The 24,287-nt window shown below is 43.8% G+C and overlaps 1 protein-coding gene across 7 annotated transcripts in view; it reads left to right on the top strand.

Annotated features, from left to right (window-relative positions):
- Window positions 1-2,646: 2,646 nt before the first annotated feature.
- The window catches only part of afdna (afadin, adherens junction formation factor a), a 96,754-nt gene continuing 75,113 nt past the window's right edge, over window positions 2,647-24,287 (top strand). For all 7 annotated transcript variants that reach the window (XM_078289709.1, XM_078289712.1, XM_078289713.1 and 4 more), the window contains exon 1: window positions 2,647-2,896. In XM_078289709.1, coding sequence (XP_078145835.1) covers window positions 2,795-2,896 — 102 coding nt within the window. In that variant the 5' untranslated portion in view covers window positions 2,647-2,794. The remainder of the gene's footprint in view (window positions 2,897-24,287) is intronic.

Here is a 24,287-nt window from a genome sequence, read left to right on the forward strand (position 1 = left end):
TCTGCAGAACAGCAGGCTCTGCTTTAGTTCAGTGTCTGAATTTAAAAAGGCGAAGACAATATCAGGTGGCTCACCTATATGAATCAGATGCCATTTTGTCTACAGGGATCAAACACAGCAGTAAAGAGATTCAGTGTTTGCCAAGCTTAAGGTGAGGCGCCACTTAATTTGTAGATATGACCACTAAATTAGACTTGCTGCTTCTTAACAATAGCTGGTAATTTAAAGAGGCTTTTTTTGATATAGTTTGTCGTTTATATTTTATATTTATTTATATAATATTTATATTTATTTTACATGAAAAAACAACAAAACAAATCTGACATACACATTGAATGTTAAATTCAGCAAAAAAATTGTTGTTACAAAACTTTGGTGGCCCTGAAGTGCAAAACACAACGACATTTCACAAAACAAATTAACAATACACAAAACACCACATTTCACAAAACAAATTAACAATACACAAAACACCACATTTCACAAAACTTAACAAAACCGAAAACACATTTCACAAAACAAATTAACAAATCACAAAACACAACAATTCACAAAACAAATTAACAAAACACAAAACAAAACAACATTTCACAAAACAACTTTACAAAACCGAAAACACACTTCACAAAACCGAAAACACAACAACATTTCACAAAACAAATTAACAAAACACAACATTTCACCATACAAATTAACATAATAATATATATAATTATAATATAATAAACACACAAATGACTTTATCCACTAGGAAAAAAAAAGAAAAATCATATCTCTCGCAGTGCATTACAGTGAGAAGTCACATTCACCCTGGACTGCCCCACTGTGGCCTCTGTCTATACTGGTGTGGACTGAATCTATGCACTGTCAGTGTTCTGTTTACTCTGAGTCTATATGTCTTCAATAATTAAGTCAGTTTTCTTTACATTGTCAGAGATTTAGTCTGTATTCTGTCTCTGTCCTGATCAGTCAGGTCGAGTGTGATCTCTTAGAAGAAGCCCAGTGGTGCTCCTTCTATCTGGAAACCAACCAGTGAATGAACTACACTGGAAACATACACACACATTCATAGAGGAAGGCAGGCTTCTACACACAGCCTGTGCGCCATATTGTGCATAATCTATATAGCATATATGCATTTGGTGAGGCTGAGTGGGGGTTGTGATGTGTGTAAATGCATGCATACACGCATTCACACACACACACACACACACACACACACACACACACACACACAGAACCATGACTCATCATTTTATGTTGTGTCCTCTGACTTGCACTCTGACCCCTGATTCCCTAGTGACAAATATCATACATTGTTAACCATGACACATTTGCTCTTCTTGTTCCTGTGACAAATCAGTCATTGTTGGTCTAACTGAGAAACTTATGTTGCAAGCTTAACAGTAAATAGGCTTAACTGTAAATAAGCTGCATTTATTAACTGCAACTTCACTGGAAATATCTGGGTTTATGCTTTTCAATAACCCAGAATAGTTTCTTTGCACTGGAGTTAGTTTCAATGTTCTTTTTGGATGGAATTGGACTAACTTTCATGTTAACCATTTTTTTGGGTCCAATTTTTAGAACTTTCATGTGAACCTTTTTTTTGGTGCCAATCCTCTCTGAAGATATTGGGTAAGGTGACCAATGAGCCAAACTCCCAATAAGTCAATAGTAGTATTAAATAGTCTCTATCTTTCTTGCCAGCCGAGGCTCAAGTGTTGTGTTCTGGGGATGATGGCAGCCACTGCACTGTGTGCAAATAGATATGTGTGTGGTGTTGGAAGGAAGGCATTGGCAGCACTGTGTGGCATTCAGCACCTGCTAGCTAGAACTGGTTTAGGAGACAATATGGAAAACAGACAAAACAAAGAGTCCTCCTCTCCTACCATCTAATAAATAAAGGCTTCTGATATGTGGATAATGCACAGGGCAAAACATGATGAAACTGTATGCTTGCTGTAAATGATATGCATACTGTAGGGTGCTTTTGAATATCAATATTCTATTCTATTCAGCGAAGATGTGGTAAACTAAAAGGAGGCTAAATTGTGACCTAGCTTACATTTAACTTACATCAGTATGATACTTCTTACTATGAAGTATACTATGAATTTGTGATAAATAATCATGTCAACCTGAAAAGCTAAACCCTCCACTACAGCTCTGACTCTATTCTATTCTATTCTATTCTATTCTAAAACAGCAGAAAAACAATGATCAAAGCATAAAGAAGACAGGGGGAAGGCAGGTCTGAAAATAAAAGTTTAAAGAGGAGACTTGAAAGAAGTAAGGGAGATGGGGGCACAATGTTAATGTTGTTATTGTTGGTCAATGGAGAGTTTTAGTGTCCCATGATGGTCTAAATAGTTTCAGAGCCTTTCCACCGTGACAAGAATACAATTCTGTGGGAAACATTGAATACTTAGATTTTTTTTGGTCATTTTTGGACATGGATAAGGTAAAATTTAGGAAAGAAGCGTGATTGGACTTGAAACAGTTAACAGGCCTCGTGCACGTTGAATTGTTGAGATCGTGAACGCGCGTCCCGAGCGTAGCGGGAGCGCGACTGAGGCAAGACGCGCACGGGAACGCGGAACCAGAAACAGATCAGACAGCAGCAGGTCGGTCGGTGAGCAGAGAGACAGACGGACCACACAAAGTACTGGCGAAAAACCAGCAGATCTGAACTCTGTGATTTCAAAGGCGTTTTTTTTTCTTCTCCCGTGGACTGAGGGAAGTTTTATTCATCGGTACAGGCGGACGGAGAGATTCAGAAAGGCTGTCCACCATGTCGGGGAGCAGGGAGGAGGAGAGGAGGAAACTGGCCGACATCATCAACCACTGGAACGCCAACCGGCTCGACCTGTTCGAGATCAGCCGGCCCACAGAGGTAGGGGACCAGGCCACAGAGGCAGGATAGGCCGCGGACCCGCAGGCCCTCTCCTGGCTGAATGGGAGAGCGAAAAGCCCCCGCTGTCTGACACTTTGCTTGGAAATGTTGGAAGCCAAGCTGTTGTGGCTAGCATGGTGTACATGGTTTACTCCGTGGTTAGTCCCGATACGTGCAGTTCTCGTGTATGGAGAGAAAGGACGCCAAACTCCATTGAAAATCTGGCAATGTATTATGTCCTTGCGTACACACAACATGACATACGACTTTTTACAGATCATTTGGATTTACTGGTAACGTCGGCAAACAATTAATCCACCAAGCAGCACACTGTTTAAATAAAATATCACCTTTAACCAGTTCACACTGCTCGCTAACGCCCACCACGGTGCATTTTGGTGGAAGGATATTGTGGGAATAACAGGCGAACCAATTCTCAAAGTTAACAGTATGTTGAAATAAGTGGTGCTTTCTGTATTAGATGTAGGCCGAATTGAAAAGTGGATCCTAGTGTTTTGTAAAAGGCCTCATGTTATGTTCGACGAGGTGTGTACGTTTGCATATTAGCGAGGCAGCATTAAACTGCCAGATTTTTGAATGGAGCTTGGCGTACAGTTGTCTCCAATAGAGGAGGGAACGGCACGTAATGGGGCTAGCTAGCTAGTTAGCTAGCCCAATACCTGTAGAGCAAACGTGAACCGTGTAAATGTGAAATAGTAACACGGGTAACCCTGGATAATGGCACTACATTACAGCATGGTTAATTGCTACGTAAAAGGAAGATGAAAGTTGAGTTTTATCTCCAGCTAAGTTAATGTTGGCTGTGTGTATTGGTTGTGTAGCGGGCTGCAGCAGTGCCTGCAATGGCTGACAAACCCAGTAACACAGTGAGGATGTTTGATACGCAGAACAAATAGATAAGAGCTTAAAGCATTAGCAACTAGCTAGGTGTAAATGCTAACACTAGGTAGGTTACCAAAAAGCACCGGTGCTACAGCATTCATGCCAAACCCCAATCTCCCTGTCAGTGCAAAACACCCAACATGTTGTCTGTATTGTCCTCACGTTAGCTAGATGGGAGCTGCTTGTTTGACCAGCAGTAATTTAGCACTGGAACACATAGAGGAGCGCGTTGCTGTAATTAAACGTTGTTCATGACCAGAAAGAAAAGTCCATTGCAGGCTTCAGCTTAGCTAAGCTAGCAGAGAACGGCTAGGGTTTTGTTGTTGTGTTTCTACTGAGTCTGACTGTCTTAACAGGTGCAGCTAATTGCTAGTAGTTTTGTCTTTGATTGACAGTTCTGATTTGTAGCTGTGACTGTGTTTGTGTCAACAGCAGTGTTTTTAGGCGGCCAGCCTCACCCCTACCCCCACCTCTTCTTGGATAAGGGTAGGAGGTGAGGGAGGGGGTCTTGGGGCCACAGGGTCTCCTCTCCTCCTCCTTGAGCCGATTAATTTCTCAGGATTGGAGCTGGCCAGCCGTTGGCCGGGGTTGTGTACTGCAAATACAAGCTCTTCATTCTGCGAGGAATGACTCACCCCGGTCCACAAGTTCCCCTCGCTGTAATTCTGTCTTTGCCCCGGGAGCATCGATTCACCGATGGAGGCTGCTCAGGATTTTGGCTGGTAGAACATGATCGAATGCGAGCAGATGCATGGCCATCACTGCCACGCCACTCCCGCCCCATATGTCAGCTGCCCCCCCCACCCAAGCCCCACAAGTGCCCTTCACACTGTCTAGACTGGTCGTGAGAGTAGCTGTGCAGAAAATCTGCTGTTTGAAATGAAATCGTCCGCTATGTGATTGACACAGAATATGGACTTGGTTTACCACACGGAATCAGCATTTGTGATAATTCGAAATGTTTAATTTTCCAGTCAGTATCAGAATTCAGACCAAACTGCCATTGGGAGCGGTGAGATCATTCGTGTGATTAGATTAGCCACGGATGGCTGAGTAGTCTGGAGCAAAGGTTCTCAAACTTTTTAATCTTGCAACCCAAACTGATTAAGTCTTGCCGTGGGATTTAGGCTCATTACAGCATAACAGGTACCCATGTCATGTGGGGACGCACCATGGACAGAGACATGGGACCCATTTTGGGAGTGAAGACACACTGGGTTAGAAAGATGTACAGTACAATAAATGTACTGGAATTAGGGTGCGATCGCACCTGCAGTTTGTTTTGGTCTGAACCATAGTCAAAGTTTATTTGTTGCACTTTAGTATTTGGTTCATTTAGGTTCACACTGCCTAATTACAAGTGAACCAGGGCTGGTAAACAAAAGTCACATGGACTCACAAGTAGCTCGTTGATTGTCATCCCACCAGGTTAGAGATTTTGGCAGCGGAGGCAGGGGAGTCAAAACAAATTCCATTCCAGTCCCTGTAGCTTTAGCAAAGCATGATGGACTTGTCTGCGCTCTTTGCTGTAATTGACCTTTTCTGGTGTTCATACAGTTAAGAACACATGAAGAAATAGCTGAATATGAGCATCAGTCCAGACTGCGGTTTGCCCTCGCTTCATTTTGTTATGCTAGGCTTTCCAAGCATGAGGAAATACTGGCTATCAGATGTCAACATCCGTCTCCTTATACCCATGAAACCTTGCGTTTTGGGGTTGTTTCCTGTCGTTGGTTCAGGTTACGTTTTCACTCCTAATGACCCACACCACAGTTCTCTTGGAAGAGGACCGAGTCTCATTGCGGTTATTTGGTGCCACCCCAGTTTGAATGGCATTGTTCTCACCTGGCCAAACAAACCGAACTAAAAGCTGCATTCATACCTCCAGCTCAGGTGGCACAAAATATCTGCATCGAGACGCCTGAAAATAACGGTCTTGGTCCTCATCCAAGAGAACTGTGGTGCGGCTTGTTAGGAATGAGAATGTAATCCGAACCAACTACAGGAAACGACCCCAAAACGCAAGGTTTTATGGGTATGAGGAGACAGATGTTGACATGTGATAGCCAGCAGTTACTCATGCGTGGAAAGCGTAGCATAACAAAATGAACTGAGGGACAACCTGGAGTCAAGAGCAGGTCAAATGCCTTCCGATAGATTTTCCACCACCAAAATCTCTAACCTGGTAGGATGACAGGTTACTAAAACCCTGTCCAACAAACAAGCTACTTGTAAGTCCATGTCACTTTTGTTTACAAGCACTGGTTTTCTTGCAGTTGGGCAGTGTGAACCTGAAAGCAACAAAGTAAACCTTTCCACTATGTTTCAGACCAAAGAAACACTGCAGGTGTGATGGAAAGTAACAGTTCATACTTACACACATGGTACAGGACGACTGGACTTCACATACAGTGCAAGATAGATGCAGTAGACGAGTGGTTCTCAACGTGGGGTCCGGGGGCCACCAGGGGTCCTTGAGGGAGTTCCAGGGGGTCCCTAGCAAATTGATGAATTGTTAAACTTCACCATTATTTCATTTAGAAGAAGTTAACGCAATTAGAGAATGTAGAAGAATGACTGTTTTGATCATAGTTTCACTGTTATCTCTCTACCTACAATACAGATAGTCATGGAATTCTGGACAAAATCATATCTGACAATAAAAATATTCTCAGATTTGGGTCAAATGGGGCCCTGATGTGGACTACATTAGGGGTCCTTGATATGAAAAAGGTTGAGAATCACTGCAGTAGACAATACATGATGCCTTACAAATGTACTTACAGCATTAAGTCACTGTGCATTCAGGCAGTATGTCGCTAGCAGATGTATTTAGGCCTAAGGCAATGGCTGTGATACTGTTAACTCTTAACAGCCTAATAATTACATGTCAGTAGCATTGTTAATCAAACTGAGGACTACTGTTGATCATGTAGACATTTTCTTTGGCAGGTGAAGCTGTAGCTCGTCGAAGATAAACGGGGTCACCCCCCGTATAGACATGATTTTCCTGAGCGTTGCGTCGCATAAATCGCAGCCTGAATCTGGGTAACATTTCTTGTCAGGAAAGGCTTTATGTTTAGAGTTGAATCCGTTGACCTGTGCCTTTATTTGCGTGATGAAGACGGTTTCAAAGCTCCTCCGCTAGTCCTGAGTGCTGACCTAAGGAGTTTTTTGCTCTTTTCGGAGCGACCCAGCGAGGCTTATGGTTTAAAATGGGTCTAGTAGCTTTTTTTTTCAGTCCAGTTCTCTATTGATCCTGCTTGGAACAAGGTCTTATCAACTCACTACTGGACACAGACAGAGCTAATGTTAGTTGACCGCTTTTGTGAGTCCACATTAGGTCTGCAAATGTCTGTTATGCTTTTTTCAAACTGCATCTACATTAGTTTTTCCCCACTCTTCCTCTCCATCATACATTCACACTATGGCTGGATTGTGTTTCAGTCTGTGTGGATTCCTGACTTGGAGGATCCCATAGCATGCTATCTGCAGGTGTTTAAAAAGTCAGAAAAACGTCTTAAATTATCTAAATTTAATTAAAATATCTTAAAAAACAGTCTTGACAGGTGTATTTTTAATGTAGTTTCATTTTGATGCACCTATAATATTAGGAGTTATTGACAGATTCTTTACATTCAGTGATGTTTGCTTGAGGCAGAGTGGGAAAGAAAGGCATACACAATAAGGCAAATGCAAATTTGGTGTAGTTTCACCAAAAGATGTGAATGTTATGCAGCTATGTCGGTTTTATTTCCTTATGTTGTATTGCATTGCTGCAAAACAGGGTTAATACATTATGACAAACAGATTTTGTTTTCATTCAATTCATTCAATTTCCTGGTGTCAATTTCACTCAATTTCCCGGTGTCCTTTTTCTTCTACTGCCCTTTTAGCCTGTTAGGTTCAGTTAGAAATAGGCTGGTTTTGCCAGCTTTGTTTTGGTTGTCACATTGGTCTTCAATTCAATTCCAGGCATCATTAAAAATGTTCTTAAAACATTCTGAATTTGCCTTTCTGAAACCTGCAGACAGCATTGCAGTGACAAATCCAGCTTTTGTGCGTCTCTGCGTGTCACCGCATTGTGTGGCGCGATCAAGTGACACGAGTCACATGTAAGGGTGAAGTGTAGCGGCTCATGTAACCTTCCTACACACGACTGCTGCATGAAGTGGCTGAATGGGTGTGCAGGACGATCTCTCGCTCGCATATTGCTGCATTCACTTCACATGGGGAAAACCCAGCGGAATGACTGGAAAGCTAAAACCGTTCACTTGGAAGTTTTCATGCATTCAAATTAATTTGAAGCCAGGGAGACGCCTACAGTAAACCAAACATTGTAATGTCAACCACATATCAGAAATCCAGCAAGTGGTTGTGTCCTGCCATAACATTCCCTACATTTGACTACAGTGTCAGTGACGAATTGACTATTTCATGGTGGTGATGTCATGAATTCATGATGTGGTATCCATCACCAAACCCGCTCAGTTCCCAAGTAGCATTTACCGCCTTAAAGCTGAGGCGAATGGCATTTTCTATTCGGAAGCTCGTATCTACCAACTTTCCCATGGGACGTGAATGCTGCATGCAAGCAGGCTCAGCGTGACATCAGCGGCTCCTCCCTTTTCCCCCCGCAGCGCAGGAAGCAGGAAGCGGGACAGGAAGTGTGTGTTGTGTGGAGATAGTGGGTTTCCTGTGGTCTAGGTGGAATGATTGTGTTGTGGTTTGGTTTGGAGTGTGGAGTTCGGCGGCTTGATCAGATTTTCTTTTTCACTGGTTATTTCCAGAATTACTTTTTTCCACCAGTGGCACCAGTGTTATGGTCTAGAGACTGCTTCACACAGTCATTAATATAGTGCCTATTGAAATATGGTGCCGGTTGAAATTAATGAGCTGTATCAATTGAATAAACATAGAGAATGCACTACAACAGGTAGCACATATGCTGCAATTAACTGATGTTTTAAAGTCATTGAAGTGATAAATGACTTTCGCCCTTTTAGTTCATTCTAACTATCATACCATCCACCTATTTGGATTTGATTTATGGCCACCCAAAAAATATATATTATTGTATTTTTTTATATCAAAATCTCATTACTTTTACTTTCTGGAAATCAGTAAATCTAGTGGTGAGTTCATTGTGTGCCAGCCAATCAAACCGTCACAGATTTTTGAACAGTCCCGCCCCTCTGCCCCTCCCATCAAATAAAACGGCCTTTCTCTCCCTAACTGATATCCCATTGGTTTACACTTTTGAATGAATAAAGGAATTTTGACATTAATTTATTTATGAGCCAAAAGTTGTATAGTTGTTCAGTACTATACTAGTCCGTACCTGGGGATGCGCGCGCCACAACTATGTGCAGACTTCTGGGGATGCGCGTGCCACAACTACGTGCAGACTTCCGGGGATGCACGCGCCACAACTCCGTGCAGACTTGCCAAAATGGCGCATAAACAGCGTAAATTTGGGAAAATTGAAAAATCAGCTCCGTCAGTCCTATGCCAATGCTCAATGCCCATGTGCAGTTTGAGATTGATTGGCCAACCCGTTGAGGAGCAAAATGGATGCGGACGGATGGACGGACAGAGTGTTCCTCATTCTATAGTAGGATGTTCAGTACACCTATGGTGAGGTTGTATTATCCTGAACCAGTTTATAGTAGGGTTTGACTGATATGGCTTGTTGAAGGCTTTCACTGATACAATACCGATATTGTTGTATTGAAATTGCAAGAATTGTATTCTTGTCAGGATAGAAAAGCCTCTGAAACAGCATTTAGACCATGATGGGACACTAAAACTCTCCATTGAAACCCAGGATAATGAAATTCTGTTAGGTTAGTTAGCAGCTCCTTAAAGGAGAAATCCCCCCTTGCATCCTCTTATACGGTTATATATCGTCAATCTGTGGTGTTCACTGCAGTACAGGAGTTATGTTGTGATTTCAAGCTGCTCCCTGTCTGTAGTAGTAGGTGGTGGTGATAGTAGTGGCGTGTTTGACAGCAGCACAATGGAGGCGTGGCCAACAGATCTGCTGGCCTCAGCCACAACCACAATACCATGATGTCACACACACACACACACACACACACACACACACACACACACACACACACACACTAGCTGACCGCTCTCAAACATTTATCTATTTATGTTTGCATTGTCTGTCTGTGTGTTTATCAGGCCTGCTCTCTCTCTCTTTCTCTCTCTCTCTCTCTCTCTCTTTCATCACGTCATGTGGCCGCTAGCTGGCTGTGTCGCCATGGTAACGCTCCGGCAATGATGAGCACAGACTACAGGAGTTCAGCAAAAAACAGGCCTCTCTGTCTCTCTCTCACTCTCTCTCTTTCACACACACAGCCACACACACATTTGACAGGCTTGTGAAAGAAGTGTGTGTATATGATTTTAGTCTGCAGTGATGACGATAATTACAATTGTGCGTATTTTTCATGCGATTGTAGCTCATCGTTCGTCATCCAGATCCAGTCTAATAACAGTTTGGACCAGGATTTAGTTTAATGCCGGTCTGCTCTCAGTGGCAGCTGACCTCAGTTGAACAGGATTGTTCGTTTTACTCTACTTGGAGTGCCGGGGGGGGTTTAAGTTGTCAACCACAGAACAGTAATGTAACGTGACTTTCAGATACTTTACTGTGAGGTTCTAAACTGTCTGGTAGTCACTGTGTTGTGTTACATGGCAAACACCAGCCACCTGGCTCCTATGTGAAGACAAACCATTAAATAGTATTTGCATATGTGAATGTGTACTGTATGAATGTAAAGCAGGGTGTTGATGGGAATGGAGCATGGGGCTCTGTTGACTTTCCCTAGATACATAAAGGCTAAAACACACACACACACACACACACACACACACACACACACACAGGTTGATACTGTTAAATACAGCCTTCAGTTCAGTTTCAGAGGTTATAAAAAATGTTGCACTGTTTTTCTGGTGAAAAATCAGCCCAGTCGTGCAGATCCATACTGTGCGAAAACAGTTTTTAAGGAAGATATATATTTTCTTGTTCATGTCAGTGGTGAAATTGGTCTTATGTTTCATTCTAACTGCCATTAAAAAGGTCTTGAGGTGTTAAATTTACCTTGCAGTCACCCTGCTGATGGATCTTAACACTCTCTAGGCCTAAGATGACTTAGGGCTCAGTGTGTGTGTGTGTGTCCACCTATGTCTCCCCTGTTGCCGAGCACATCTGCCCGAGTCTCCGCCCATCAGCCCAACCAGATGAAGCTGTAAATGTGTTCCATGTCACATTTCAAGGCCGTCTATACTGTATGTGTGTGTGTGTGTGTGTGTGTGTGTGTCGGAGTAATAGCTCCCTAGCTGTTCATTACAAAGCAGGGCAAAGATCATGACCACAGCCCCAGAGTTATGGCCCATATCTATCACACACACACACACACACACACACACACACACACACACACACACACACACAGAGTTTATTATTATTATTGAGTAAGGCATGATTAAAAAAAAAACATCCTTACACAGTGTTTCCCACAGGTTGAGTGTGTGTGTGTGTGTGTGTGTGTGGTTGTAAACATTAACCCGACTGTAGTTTTCCTGCTTGTAAGTTGACTCTCATCCACTCAGTCCGGACTAGAGTTGAGGTGCGCTTCATTTCACGGTTTCCTCCAGGCGGGCAGCATGGAGGGAGGGGTGGTGTTCTTTATTCCTCTATTCACTATTCAAATCTCATTTTTCATGAATATATACATCTAAGTAGGCTGTGTTTGGCTAAGTTTTTATTACCATTTCATTCAGCGATCTCTAATCTTTGTTCAGCCTCTAAACACTCCCTGCTAGGTTTCAGGGTTTTTAGTGTGACAAAAAATGCTTGAGTTTTCAGCGTTGTTTTTTTATCAACAATTCGGTATCTAATCTTTGTTCAGCCACTAAAGTCTCTGACTGCATTAACTGTAACTCATGACGCTTGCATCGGCCAATTGGCTTCTGCCCGTTAAGTAGAAGGATGGGGTCACACTGGACTGCCAGGACATTCATCACTAACATTTACTACCAGTGTGTGGATTGGAGGTCCACGTCAGCCATATACATGCTGTCAGTGGGTCAAAGGTGAAACCATTCAGTTCAATCAAGACATTCATATAAAGTGGGTTCATATCAGTACATGTTGATGTGCATACCAGAAATCGAATGTCGTTACTGGAAGCATCATAGAAGTCAAAAATAAGGAAATGGATGGAAAAATCTGGTAGTCAACTATGTTTTATATTCTAGGAAAATATCCAGTTTTAAATGTGATTTAATCACTTGATTTGACATTTTTGGAAAATGAAAATAATCGATAGTTACAGCCCTATAGGGGGCAATACCTTATCTTTGTTCATGCACTCTCTTACTCTTGTAAAGAGTAACTAAACTCCAAACCCAAATGTGTGGTGAAGATGGCTGAACGGGCCATCTGCTATTGGCTGGTCTTTGGTGCCAGGTGATGTCACCACCTGTTGTACTCTATAGAAGGTGACATCACCTGGCACCAAAGACCAGCCAATAGCAGATGGCCAGTTCAGTACCCTACTTTTTGGGTATTGGGTTTCAGTGCTTGACAACATTCAATCTTTGTTTTTGTAAGATACAAAATGACGAGAAATGCGAGATTTGAACACCAGTTTTATGTGTTTCCAGGGTTAAAGGGTCTGAAACGGTCTTAAATTTAACTTGAATCTTGCAGACGATTTACTGTGGAGGCTGTTAATTTTTCTAAATCTGATCAATATATGGGAAACCCTGCTGGTAGGAGCCTCCCTAATCAGCGTGATTGCATACAGAATGACACATCCACATGGTATCTGTGTGTGTGTGTGTGTGTGTGTGTGTGTGTGTGTGAGCAGTGTGCAGGGAGTCAGCTTGGGTAATATGCAGTCGTTTTCAGGATTCCCACTGCTCGTGGAATTCCTGGAATGCACATGGAGGTTTGAGAGGTGTGTTCCAGACGGGGAAAGTCGGGGAATTTGATCATGTCTCTGGGGGAAGTCAGGGAATATCGGGGAATTTTCCAAACGGATCACTTTATAGGAATGCAGCAGAATGTATTTTACAGCTTGTTTCGCACAGTCATTGCGTTAGATGGTTTCAGTCCAGCTGGAGTGGAGACCAGACTGAAAAACAAACCAGGAAGGAAGAACGTTGTAGGTCATGGAAGCACTCCGACTTAGTTATGGAAAGTCATGGAAAAGTCATGGAAATTGACGTCAGGGACACAGTGGGAGTTTTTCTCTGTATGGAGGCATATTAGTTGGGAAGCACCTGTGGTTTATAATATTTCTCCCTCTCTCGCTCTCTCTGCCTCCGTCCCTCTCTTACATTCCTTCTCTGTGATCTGGCCTCTCTCTTATCTATCTTTTCTCTTTTTCCTCTCGTTCTAAAACAAGCAGTGTATTGTGTGTGCTCAGCAGAGCAGTCAGCCCTCAGAGCTGTGTGTGTGTGTGTGTGTGTGTGTGTGTGTGTGTCTGTCCCAGCCGGGCTGTCAGACCTCGTTAATCCCCTCAGAGGCCCGGCTCACCTCCTCCTCGCCCCCCCTCCGCCCCTCTTCCTCCCTCCCCCTCATTGGTCCTCGCCGCCCTCGGAGCCCTCCGATAGGCTCTCCCACCTGTCAAGCAGAGCGTGCTCGGCTCCCAGTGGGCCAATCGCGCAGCAGGTAACCCCCCCGTGACCTCACAGGATCAGACAGCAGCAGAGGACCAATGACTGCGAGTGTTTAGCACCACCTCCCATGGTGCTTTGCTGCAGAGCAGTGTTTGAGTCGTGACGCAGAAGGAGGGAAATGCAAGGAGTGGAGACATTTCGTTCGTTTCATCACTGGGAGTAGGGCTGCACAATTAATCGTATATTAATCGCGATGTCGATATTGGCTTCCACAACTAATTGATTGTGGCCGGGGGCGATTATTCACGCTGGGTTTAGCTTGCTCTGGTGTAGGGCTGCAACGATTAGTCAACGTAATCAAAACTCAAATTACTTGAATTTTGACTCAGTTTGCCGCTGACCTTTCAAAGAACGTATAAACTCTTCCATTAGCTTGGATCCAAGTGTAGTATACAATGAAGCACGGGTTACGGGGTAAAATATTTCCTTTTTAATCTCCAACCAGAGACGCAGTGCACAGGCAAACGTACTACTTCCTTATTTACACTAATTCTCCCACGGGTCCTTATGGGAAACTTCAAAATAAAAGCCCACAAACACCCAAATAGACTTCTTACAAAATAAGTGTCTTAGAATACAAATGCCCAAAAACTAAGGCTACAGAGGTGATGGTCCCGGGAAAAAAAACAACGGACCCGGTGCACCGGAATCACAGGTTAAAAGATTTGTACATTTGAATGTTTTTTTATTTATAGGTTTATAAAATACATTATGAATGTGAAGGCATTTCGGTGATCACAATATCGAGCAAAATAATCGTGACTATCATTTTAGCCATAATCGTGCAGCCCTAACTGGGAGTAATCGAGATATTTCCAGTGCAGCGACAATGGAGTTTGATATGAGAAAATGTTTCAGGATCTAAAACATCAGCGGTAAACGTCAGGTTTTGGTGTCAGTCCCTCAGAATCAAAGAGCGAGAGCTTCTTTCTAGAGCTGCCATTTTGCACCAAGAGACGTTCAACAATCATACAGGGTTAGGGTGGATTTTGGTGGGGGGATTTTTCCTTTCGTCCGCGGTGTTTACAATCACAGGTCGAAATTGAAAATTTAAATAAGCAAATATCTCCCACACCACAAGTTGGACTGACAGGTGTTATGGTCAAGGGCGGCATGGGACGCCGCCACACCAACATAGCTGGCTAGAGAAGCTGTTTCAGGGTGTTATCTTTAGTTTGGTTTAGGGATGTCAATGGTTAACCGTTAATCGGTTAACCACCGAGAATATTTTTGACCGGTTACGCATGTCGGTCTATAGGTTAATTTGCATACACCAGTGTTGCCAACTTGGCAACTTTGTCGCTAGACTTAGCGACTTTTCAGACCCCCCTGGCGACTTTATTTCTCAAAAGCGACTAGCGACAAATCTGGCGACTTTTTCTGACCATGGGAAGCAATGTTAAAATGTTTGGCAATAAATTGGTTCGGCTGATGCCGGTTTTCTCTACTTGCTTGTCTAATCCAGAGAGCTCTGACGATCACACTGTTTCCCACACACAGCGTAGCCCCCTCCCTCCGCTGAGAGCAGGGACCGTAGGATAGGGTCCACTTGCAATTGCTACCGGTGTATGCCGAAACTGGCCCAGGTGGGCGGAGTCAGCACTTAATATTAAAATGGGCTATGCCGCGGCGTGCATAACAAGTGCAGATATTTATATGCAAATTACAGCAAATGGACAGCGATTGGAAATGCGGCGCCAAACCTCATCTATCTACTAAAGCAAGGAATCTCTGTCTGTCTGTGAGTCTGACTGTGAGTCTGAGTGAGTGTGTGAGTGTGTGTGTGTCCTTTGCATATCTCGAGAACTGTTCGTCCGATCTACTTCACACTTGGCGGGTGTATTGCTGGGGACCAAGGACGTGCAGTGTCGGATTTGGTGCAATTTGGACACGCGACACGTTCATTATTAATAAACTTTGAATAAACAAGCGAACAGCGCTCTGTACAGCAGCGGGGTGAACGGGCACTGCACTAGTTGAGTCAATGGAGCGCCGGACTAAAAGGAAAGTGCTACTTTCTTGTATTTCATGTCATTTTGTGTTTTTTCCTAAAAATTAACCAGTTAGTTACCAGTTAATGGGTGTCGGCCTATCGAAAGCAAAATTAACCGAAACTGACATCCCTAGTTTGGTTATAGAATTACCCAGCACAACAAGCCCTCCACACACACACACACACACACACACACACACCCTGTAATACGATAAACAACAAAAAAACAGCACCCAAGTGAGATTCCAGAACCCGTAACACAGGGACCACAAACTATTTGGCTGTGTGTGTGTGTGTGTGTGTGTGTGTGTGTTGAAATGTTGTGTGGTTTGGCAGTGTCGGCCTGTGAAAAGTATCAACATGCCTGTCAGCAAGCTAATGAGAGCAGACAGCAGCTGTGCGGACCTGGACTCAACTGGACTCCACTTCTTCACTATTTGATAGAAAATAGAGCGTGACTGAGCCGGTGTCCACCTCAGCATTTGTTGGACTTTCTGGCCGGATAAATCCGCACACACCAGCTAGTTTAAATATTTGACAGGAGTTCTTTTTTTATAGGTCGGCCCACTCAGTGTCATCCACTGATATGATGGATATGATGCAGTTTGATTCATTATGCATTTATTGTAGAATTCATCAAAACAGCACTGGTGGTCTATGGGACGCCCTTAATCTGAATTGATTCTAATGAGACATTTTGATCAGATTCTATGCAAGTATTCATCAGTATGTTTTCTTCTATTTCTTCTTTGTCTTCTCTTTCTTCTTCTTGGTTTCAAAGTGTCCCATTCTCACCCTACTCCCAACATCTGCTGCTTGTTGTCAGGCCCCCCTAATGGAGCTGCACCCTCACCTCGCCCCGTTTCACTTCAGCTCCACCCAGCTGGTAGGGCCTGGTCGAGGAATTAAACACACACACACTCACAGAAATACAATAGTAGTGTGTGGATGACCTCTGCGTGCCGGGGACTTCCCTACACACTGCTCCACCCGCTCATATTTGTTGATCTTAGCTGTCCACCCGGTTTCATAAGAACTGCTTCCACATACACACACACACACACACACACACACAGAGTGCAGCAGGACAATGGTGACGAGTGACTTGGGCTGACATCGCTGACGCAAGCCAAGACTGTGTGTGTGTGTGTGTACTTTGGAATTCAGAGTTTGGGTGTAGATCTCTCTCAGGGAAGGGAAACACTGTGTATTTGTCTGTCTGTGATTCACTTCCCACTAGTCGGTGTGTGTGTGTGTTGGTGTGTGTATGCATTCTACGTGTGTTAAGGCATGTGCTTATGTGTTATATGTGCGTGGAGGCTAGCAAGTCTGTCAGTGTGTCAGCAAATGTGTGTCAGTTTCTCTAAGTGTATGTTTACCTGCATATGTTTGTGTGTGTGTCCCAGCTACTATTCCTGGAAGTGTCAGCTGTTTGTCTAAGGAGGCAGCGCTACAGGTGGAATTGGACTACAGCACCCATAGGTGTCGTAGGCTTTGCTCATGAGTCTTAGGGCAAGATGGGTGACGTTCACCTCATAACACTGTAAATGCCAGAAAATTGAGTCCATCATAGGAATGTATGTGAAAGTCAATTTTGTGCTACTGTAACGCCCAGATTCAGTAAACCCCACAATGGAACTCAAGACCAGGGCTTGTCCTGGTTTAAACTGGAGAAGGAGCATGAGGAGGAGGAAGGACAGTTGGGAGAAGGAAGGACAGTCAGCAGGAGGATGAGGAGGGAGGGAAGTCAGAAGGAGGAGGAGGGGCAAGAGGAGGATGAAGGACTGTTAAGAGGAGGAGGAAGGACAGTCCACAGGAGGAAGGAAAGTTAGGAGGAGGAGCAAGAGGAGGAGGGAGGACAGTCAGCACGGGGAGGAGGGAAAGTCAGGAGGAGGGAGGGAGGACAGTCAGCACGGGGAGGAGGGAAAGTCAGGAGGAGGGAGGGAGGACAGTCAGACGGAGGTGGACGAGGAGGAAGGACAGTCGGATGGAGGAGGAGCAAGATGAGGAAGGGAGGACAGTCAAGAGGATGAGGAGGAGGAAGGACAGATGCTGTTAACAATGCTTTCTAGTAGTAGGGAGGGTTTGAGTCATTTCCCCACTATCTACTACCACTAATATAATTGCAGAACTAATAAAGTTCTAGTGCCTGTCTGCAGTTTAAAGTGGGACATTTGAACATGGGACCATTTGTGCTGCAGTAGAGAGCTGCCCTCCTCTCTGTCTGCCTGTCCACCTGTCACCTGAGAAGTGGGCGTGGCTCACCTCCCAGTGCCGTGGCAACACGACACCCAGCCGAGGTGGTTTCCATAGCAACACGCAGTAGCTTGGCGGTGTCGGGTTCTGTTGGCGGCTACTATTCCTGGAATTGTCAGCTGTTTGCCTTCGGAGGCAGCGCTGTGGAAGTGGACTACAGCACCCATGGGTGTCGTAGGAGTTGTCTTGGTTCTGCTTTTGTGCTGCTTGGAGGAAAAGATGGGTGCGGTTCACTTAATACCAGAAATTTAGACAGTCATAGGAAAGTTTTTGAAAGTCAACTATTGACTCCTGTACTGTCCTGATGCAGTAAAGCCCACCCATATGGAACTCATGACACCAGACTACATCATAAGCTAATTTGAATAATAGTGGCACCACCCGTACCAGTTTGAGGGTGTCTGTAAGTTTCATCAAGGTAATCCTAAGACTTTTCAAGACCTTTTTAATGCCAGAATGAAATGTAAGACCGGTTTCACCACTGAAATACCTGTGACAATGAAAAGGAGAAAAAAATGCACACCAAGAAACCACAACATTTTTAAGATCTCTGAAGCTGAATTAATGACTGAAAGACTGCATTCAGTATAGGTAATCAAATTCAAGACACCCTGAGAGTTTTTCAGGACCTGCAGACACCCTGAATTTGTTGCCACGTGCTTTGGGAGTCAACTTGGTTGGCCAGTCGGTCTGTCAACTGGGTCTGCTGGTTGGTTGGTTGGTTGGTTGGTTGGTCTAAATGTTTGGGTCTGTCCGTTGGTTGGTCCGACTGTTTGAGTTTGTCTCTCCGTTGGTTGGTTGGTCGGTTGGTCGATTGGTTGGTCGATTGGTCGGTGTGTGTGATGGTTGGTTGGTCCGACTGTTTAGGTCTGTCGGTCAATCCATCCGTCTGTTTTGGTCTGTCTGCTGGTTGGCCCGACTGTTGGAGTTGGTTTCTCGGTCGGTCAGTCTGTCTGGTGGTTGGTTCGTCGGACTGGTTAGGTCTCTTGGTTAGTCTGTCGATCAGTCCATCCAACTGTTTTGGTCTGTTGGTTGGTTGGTCGATCTGTCTTGGGCGGTCTGGCTGTTTGGGTCTATTGGTCTGACTGTTTGGGTTGGTCTGCTGATTGGTCGGTCTGTTGGTTGGGCGGTCCGGCTGTTTGGGTCTGTTGGTCTGACTGTTTGGCTCTGTTGGTCCGACTGTTTTGGTGTGCGGGTCGGTCGGTCTGTCTGATAGTTTGTCAGTACTTCCATCCTCCTGCTTTGCACCAAAGTCACCCCAAGGCTGAGAGAGGGAGAGGTGGGCGGACCTGCATAATTCAACGGCTCACCCCGCGTGTGTGTGTGTGTGTGTGTGTGTGTGTGTGTGTGCACACTGCATTCTTACAGTGCATCTCTATTCCCCGCACGTTAGAACCTTCAGAAACACCTAGTAAGGTCACACTTGTGCTCACGTGTGTGTGTGTTTGTACTTGCACAGCCCTGATCACAACATGCTGTGTTTAACCAGCCCCTCTGTAAGACCATTGCAGGCTGCTATTGATCTGTCTTTCTTGTATACAAACACACACAGGACATGGGCAGTATGAACTTGGAGAGTGCATTAGATGTAAAGAACTAACACTGTGAATTTGCTTTGTAAAAAGAGCTTTATAGATAAATGTCTTTTTTTTCCGGCCTTGTGATATGACATAGGTCATCATGATTCAAGTCCAAGACTTGGGCTTGGTAAAATAGGTTATGTAGCACGCACACACACACACACACACACACACACACACACTAGGGCTGCACGATTATGGCTAAAATGATAATCACGATTATTTTGCTCGATATTGTGATCACGATTATTTATCATGATTATTCATCCATTTTGTTTTATTGCACTTAGTTAACCGAAATGCCTTCACATTCATAATGTATTTTATAAACCTATAAATAAAAAAACATTCAAATGTACAAATCTTTGAACCTGTGATTCCGGTGCACCGGGTCCGTTGTTTTTTTTTCCGGGACCATCACCTCTGTAGCCTTAGTTTTTGGGCATTTGTATTCTAAGACACTTATTTTGTAAGAAGTCTATTTGGGTGTTTGTGGGCTTTTATTTTGAAGTTTCCCATAAGGACCCGCGGGAGAATTAGTGTAAATAAGGAAGTAGTACGTTTGCCTGTGTACCGCTTCTCTGGTCGGAGATTAAAAAGGAAATATTTTACCCCGTAACCCGTGCTTCATTGTATACTACACTTGGATCCAAGCTAATGGAAGAGTTTATACGCACTTTGAAAGGTCAGCGGCAAACTGGGTCAAAATTCAAGTAATTTGAGTTTTGATTACGTTGACTAACTGTTGCAGCCCTACACCAGAGCAAGCTAAACCCAGCGTGAATAATCGCCCGCGGCCACAATCAATTAATTGTGGAAGCCAATATCGACATCGCGATTAATATACGATTAATTGTGCAGCCCTAACACACACACACACACACACACACACACACACACACACACACACACACACACAGCCTCCTTCTTTTATCTCCTTCTTTTGTAATTCCTGGAATGAGGGAGAAAATATGGAGCAGAAGTGAATGCTTCCTCTCATTATCCAGTTAGTCTTTGGCTCTCTTAGTTTGAATGTTTCCACTTGGGTTCAACCGATAACGTTTTTTTCCATTGCCGATAGTTTTTAGTTGAAGCTGCTAATGGCCAATAATCAGTGTCTTTAAATCGGACCATACTAGGGTTGGGCGGTATCCAATTTTTGACACCGTTAAACCTTCCCCAAATTTTCACGCGGTATACGGTATTACCATCTGATTAAAAATCACATTGTATGGCTTGGAGGGAGCCGCCAATTCCAAATGATGAATTTATGTAGTCGCTGCTATACCGTTTCCGCCACAAGGTGGCTGCAGTGCACTTCAACTGTGATTTTCACACAACAAAAATGTGATACATGTTCCAGTTTTATTCTCTGAACAACATCAGAAACGGAATAGCAAACGTTACATATTTACAACAGAATATTGAAACAATAACAACAAAACATGTACAACATTAACAACATGTCATCTATTAACAACAAATATAAAACTTGAGTGCAAATACAGCGGGTAGCCTAAGGTAAATAAAAAATAGTGCAAGGACATTAAATTAATTCTCGGGCGTCTGTCAACCAAATGGAATGAAATTAACAACAAATTGTCTATGGGCTACAATACAGTACAAATAAATTAAATTAAAAGCCTATAGCAAATAATTTATCAAATAATAACAAAATAACAATAAATAACAAAAACGGCAGTAACGAAAATGGGCATAAAAGCGTATCCTACAGACCGCAACGTTAGGCTATTCTTCAAGCCTATTCTAGGTTTTTCGCCAGAAAAACAAGCATATTTACTTTTTCCGGCTTGAGCAGGGCACGTAACGGACTTACGACTTCGCCTGCGGTGCTGAACACCCGCTCTGATGGTGAGCTTGTGGCACACGCGCACAAGTACTTTCGGGCCACCCTCGACATCAGCGGAAAGCGGCTGGCTCCATTTGATTTCCACCAGAGAAGGGGATCTTCCTCTCCGTGAATCACAGGCTCGCGACAATAGGCATTCATCTCTGATTCTGCTCGCTCCTCTGTGGTGCCGAGTCCGACGGGACCTGCCGCGCCCGCCGCATCAGCTTTTTTTTGCAAGAGACTGCCCAAAGTTATCTTTTTTTTCGGGGGTGCAGGTTGGGCATCTCTCCTCTTCTTCTGCCAGAAATTTTTTTATGACGGTAATGAAACGGACACCATTGCTATTTTCAAATACCCCGGGATACCGTATTACCGTATTACCGCCCAACCCTAGACCATACATGATGTGGGATGTGTGGAATCTGATCAAAATGTCCCATTAGAATCAGTTTGGTATGGTTTTCCTATAGACAACCAGTGTAGTATTCATCGATTCTACAGTAAATAACAGGCCAATATCAGACCCATATATCAGTCTAGTGATAGTGATGCTAGTTTCTTTGAAGACAGCATCCCATACGTCTGTCCATCCAACTTAGAAAAACAGACCCATGCGGTGTTGCTTCAGTGTCTTAGCTTAGAGCGGAGTCTGTGATGTCCCATAGGAGAACAATGGCTGCTTTGTTTACAGTCAGCCTGGGCCATGCTCACCAAGCCTCCACTTATTAACACAGAGATTTGTGTGTGTGTGTGTGTCCGGTCGATGCTAGAAGATGGATTAAGTGGTCCTGATCAGAAGTTTTATTAGTGTTTGGCCTTTATAAAAATCAGATCTGGTTTAGTCAGTGTCATCCACCTCTGATATGATGATTTTGTTTGATTGGTTACATATTTATTGTAGAATTCAGTATGCATGAATGTTTTACTATCATGATTCAGTGTTTCAATGTAGAGTTTTAGTGTCCCATGGTCTCAATGCCCTTGCAGAGATGTTTCCTCTCTGACAAGAATAAAATTCTTTGAATGTTTTGAAATTTTATAGTATGAAGATAGTCAAAATGAAACATAATGAATATCGGCTATTGGCAGCTTCACTGTGGCTGTTAGCTTGACATGTTTTACTTCACTTTACTTTACAGACGTTGGACACACACACACACACACACACACACACCTGATGGGGGGTTTTAGGGAATGGGACACCTTAAATGCTGCTGTTAGTCAAGTTGACAGCCATGTCAGCTATACATCCTGTCTCACATCTCCTCTGGGATTTACTGTGTGTGTGTGTGTGTGACAGAGACGGGACACAGACTCATCTGTCCTTAACCCCCCCCCCCCCAACACACACACACATACACACAGTGATTTTCTCCCAGTGGCCAGCCATGCTGTTATCTGCCAGCCTTGATCCGTGGATTTCTTATGGAGGTGTTGCGGCGGTGAGGAGGGCTGATTTGTGGCCAGCCGATTTATACCAGGCCGTCCCACAATGCCTCACTCTCCGGATGACAGGAGGGTGGGGGGGGTTGGGGTGGGGTGGACGGCTCGATACCGAAGCAGAAACTCACCTGAAACAAAGGGTCTTTTCTTTCCAGCCACAGAGGGGAGTGTGTTCCTTTTTTTGGTCCTTTTCATTCATTCATTACAACAGGCCTCCGCTGGCTGCCTTTGTGTTTTTCACGGCGGCTCAGGTTGTTTAGCTCAGTCAGTACAGATTGCTGCTGTCACAATGCCAGAATTTCAATACTAACTAATACCAAATAATGAGTCTGAAAAATTAAATGCTACTATGATACCACGGCAAACAATAACAACTTTTGCACAGTGGTTTTGTTTTGATGTCGGTCGGTTGTCTAGTTCCATATTTGGCTTCTGGCACCAGTTCGGTCAACCAGTTTATGGGGACTGGGATCCATGTGAAGTATTGTAATCCTCGGTTTCACTCTCACCAGAGCAGGGACACCCTAGATTTAAAAAAAAAAAAAAATTGTGTTGCATTTTAAGCCTGGCCTATAATAACATATTTATAATCCCTCATTAACCTATTTATATACTCAGTTATTATGCTTACGGTTGCTAAAACGTTTATACATAATTATTATTGATGATGATTATGATGATTATTATTATTTTTATTATAGATTGAGGCTTATACTTTTTTTTTTTTTTACAATGAAACATTTAGCTTAACTTTAGCTTCAGGATGACACATAGGCCTACCTCAGTGAGATGACTGACCCTGGTGAGTGGCACACAGCTTGTCTATTCTGGGGGAGATGGAGGTTGTCAGGCAGAGCATCATATCATCCTCAGGCTGCAGTCTTGAACGATATTTACTCTTCAGGTAGGTGAGGGAGGAGAATCCACTTTCACAAAGATAAGTTGTTGCAAAAGGCAAAAGGCTCACCATTGCCTTTGCTGTCAGCTGGTGGAAGGCTTTCTGGCAATAGATCCATAACTGGATGAGAGGCCTTGACTCATACACATTCTTGTGCGTACTGTCTGTGGATAGGTCGATCAGCTGATCTTCCTCAGAGGCTGTCAAGTTTGAGCCGTCTGATGCATTGTGTTTGAATGGAAACTGTATCCATGTCTTGTCCCTTTTCCAGGACTCAGCCTCAGAAAAGTATTTTTCAAATTGACTTTCGAGTGCCTCCAAGTGTCCAACAATTGCGCGTTTCACGTCAGGCGAGAGCACCGCAGAATCAGCCAACTCCTCCATTGACGGAAACATGGAAATGTTACCTCCCCTGATTCGCTCTCTCCATCTTTTTGTTTTCTTCAGAAAACCTTCCATCTTGTCATACAGCTGAATGGCATGTGTATTGCGGCCCTGCATAGAACTATTCAGTCTGTTCAACTCTGAGAAAACGTCCGCCAGATATGCCAGTTTAGTGACCCAGACATTGTCATTGAAATCTGCAGCCAGCTCCGCGCGGTTTTGACCAACTAAAAACTCGTGGATAGCTGTGCGTAACTCGAACACGCGTGCCAATACTGATCCATGAGAAAGCCATCTGACCTCAGAATGGTAAAGGAGCGCGTTGTGTTCCTCTCCCGTAGCATCGCAGAGAGAAGAAAAGAGACGTGTTTGCAAGG

Source organism: Centroberyx gerrardi, chromosome 18 (genome assembly GCF_048128805.1).
Source record: "Centroberyx gerrardi isolate f3 chromosome 18, fCenGer3.hap1.cur.20231027, whole genome shotgun sequence".
NCBI classification, from domain to species: Eukaryota; Metazoa; Chordata; class Actinopteri; order Beryciformes; family Berycidae; genus Centroberyx; species Centroberyx gerrardi.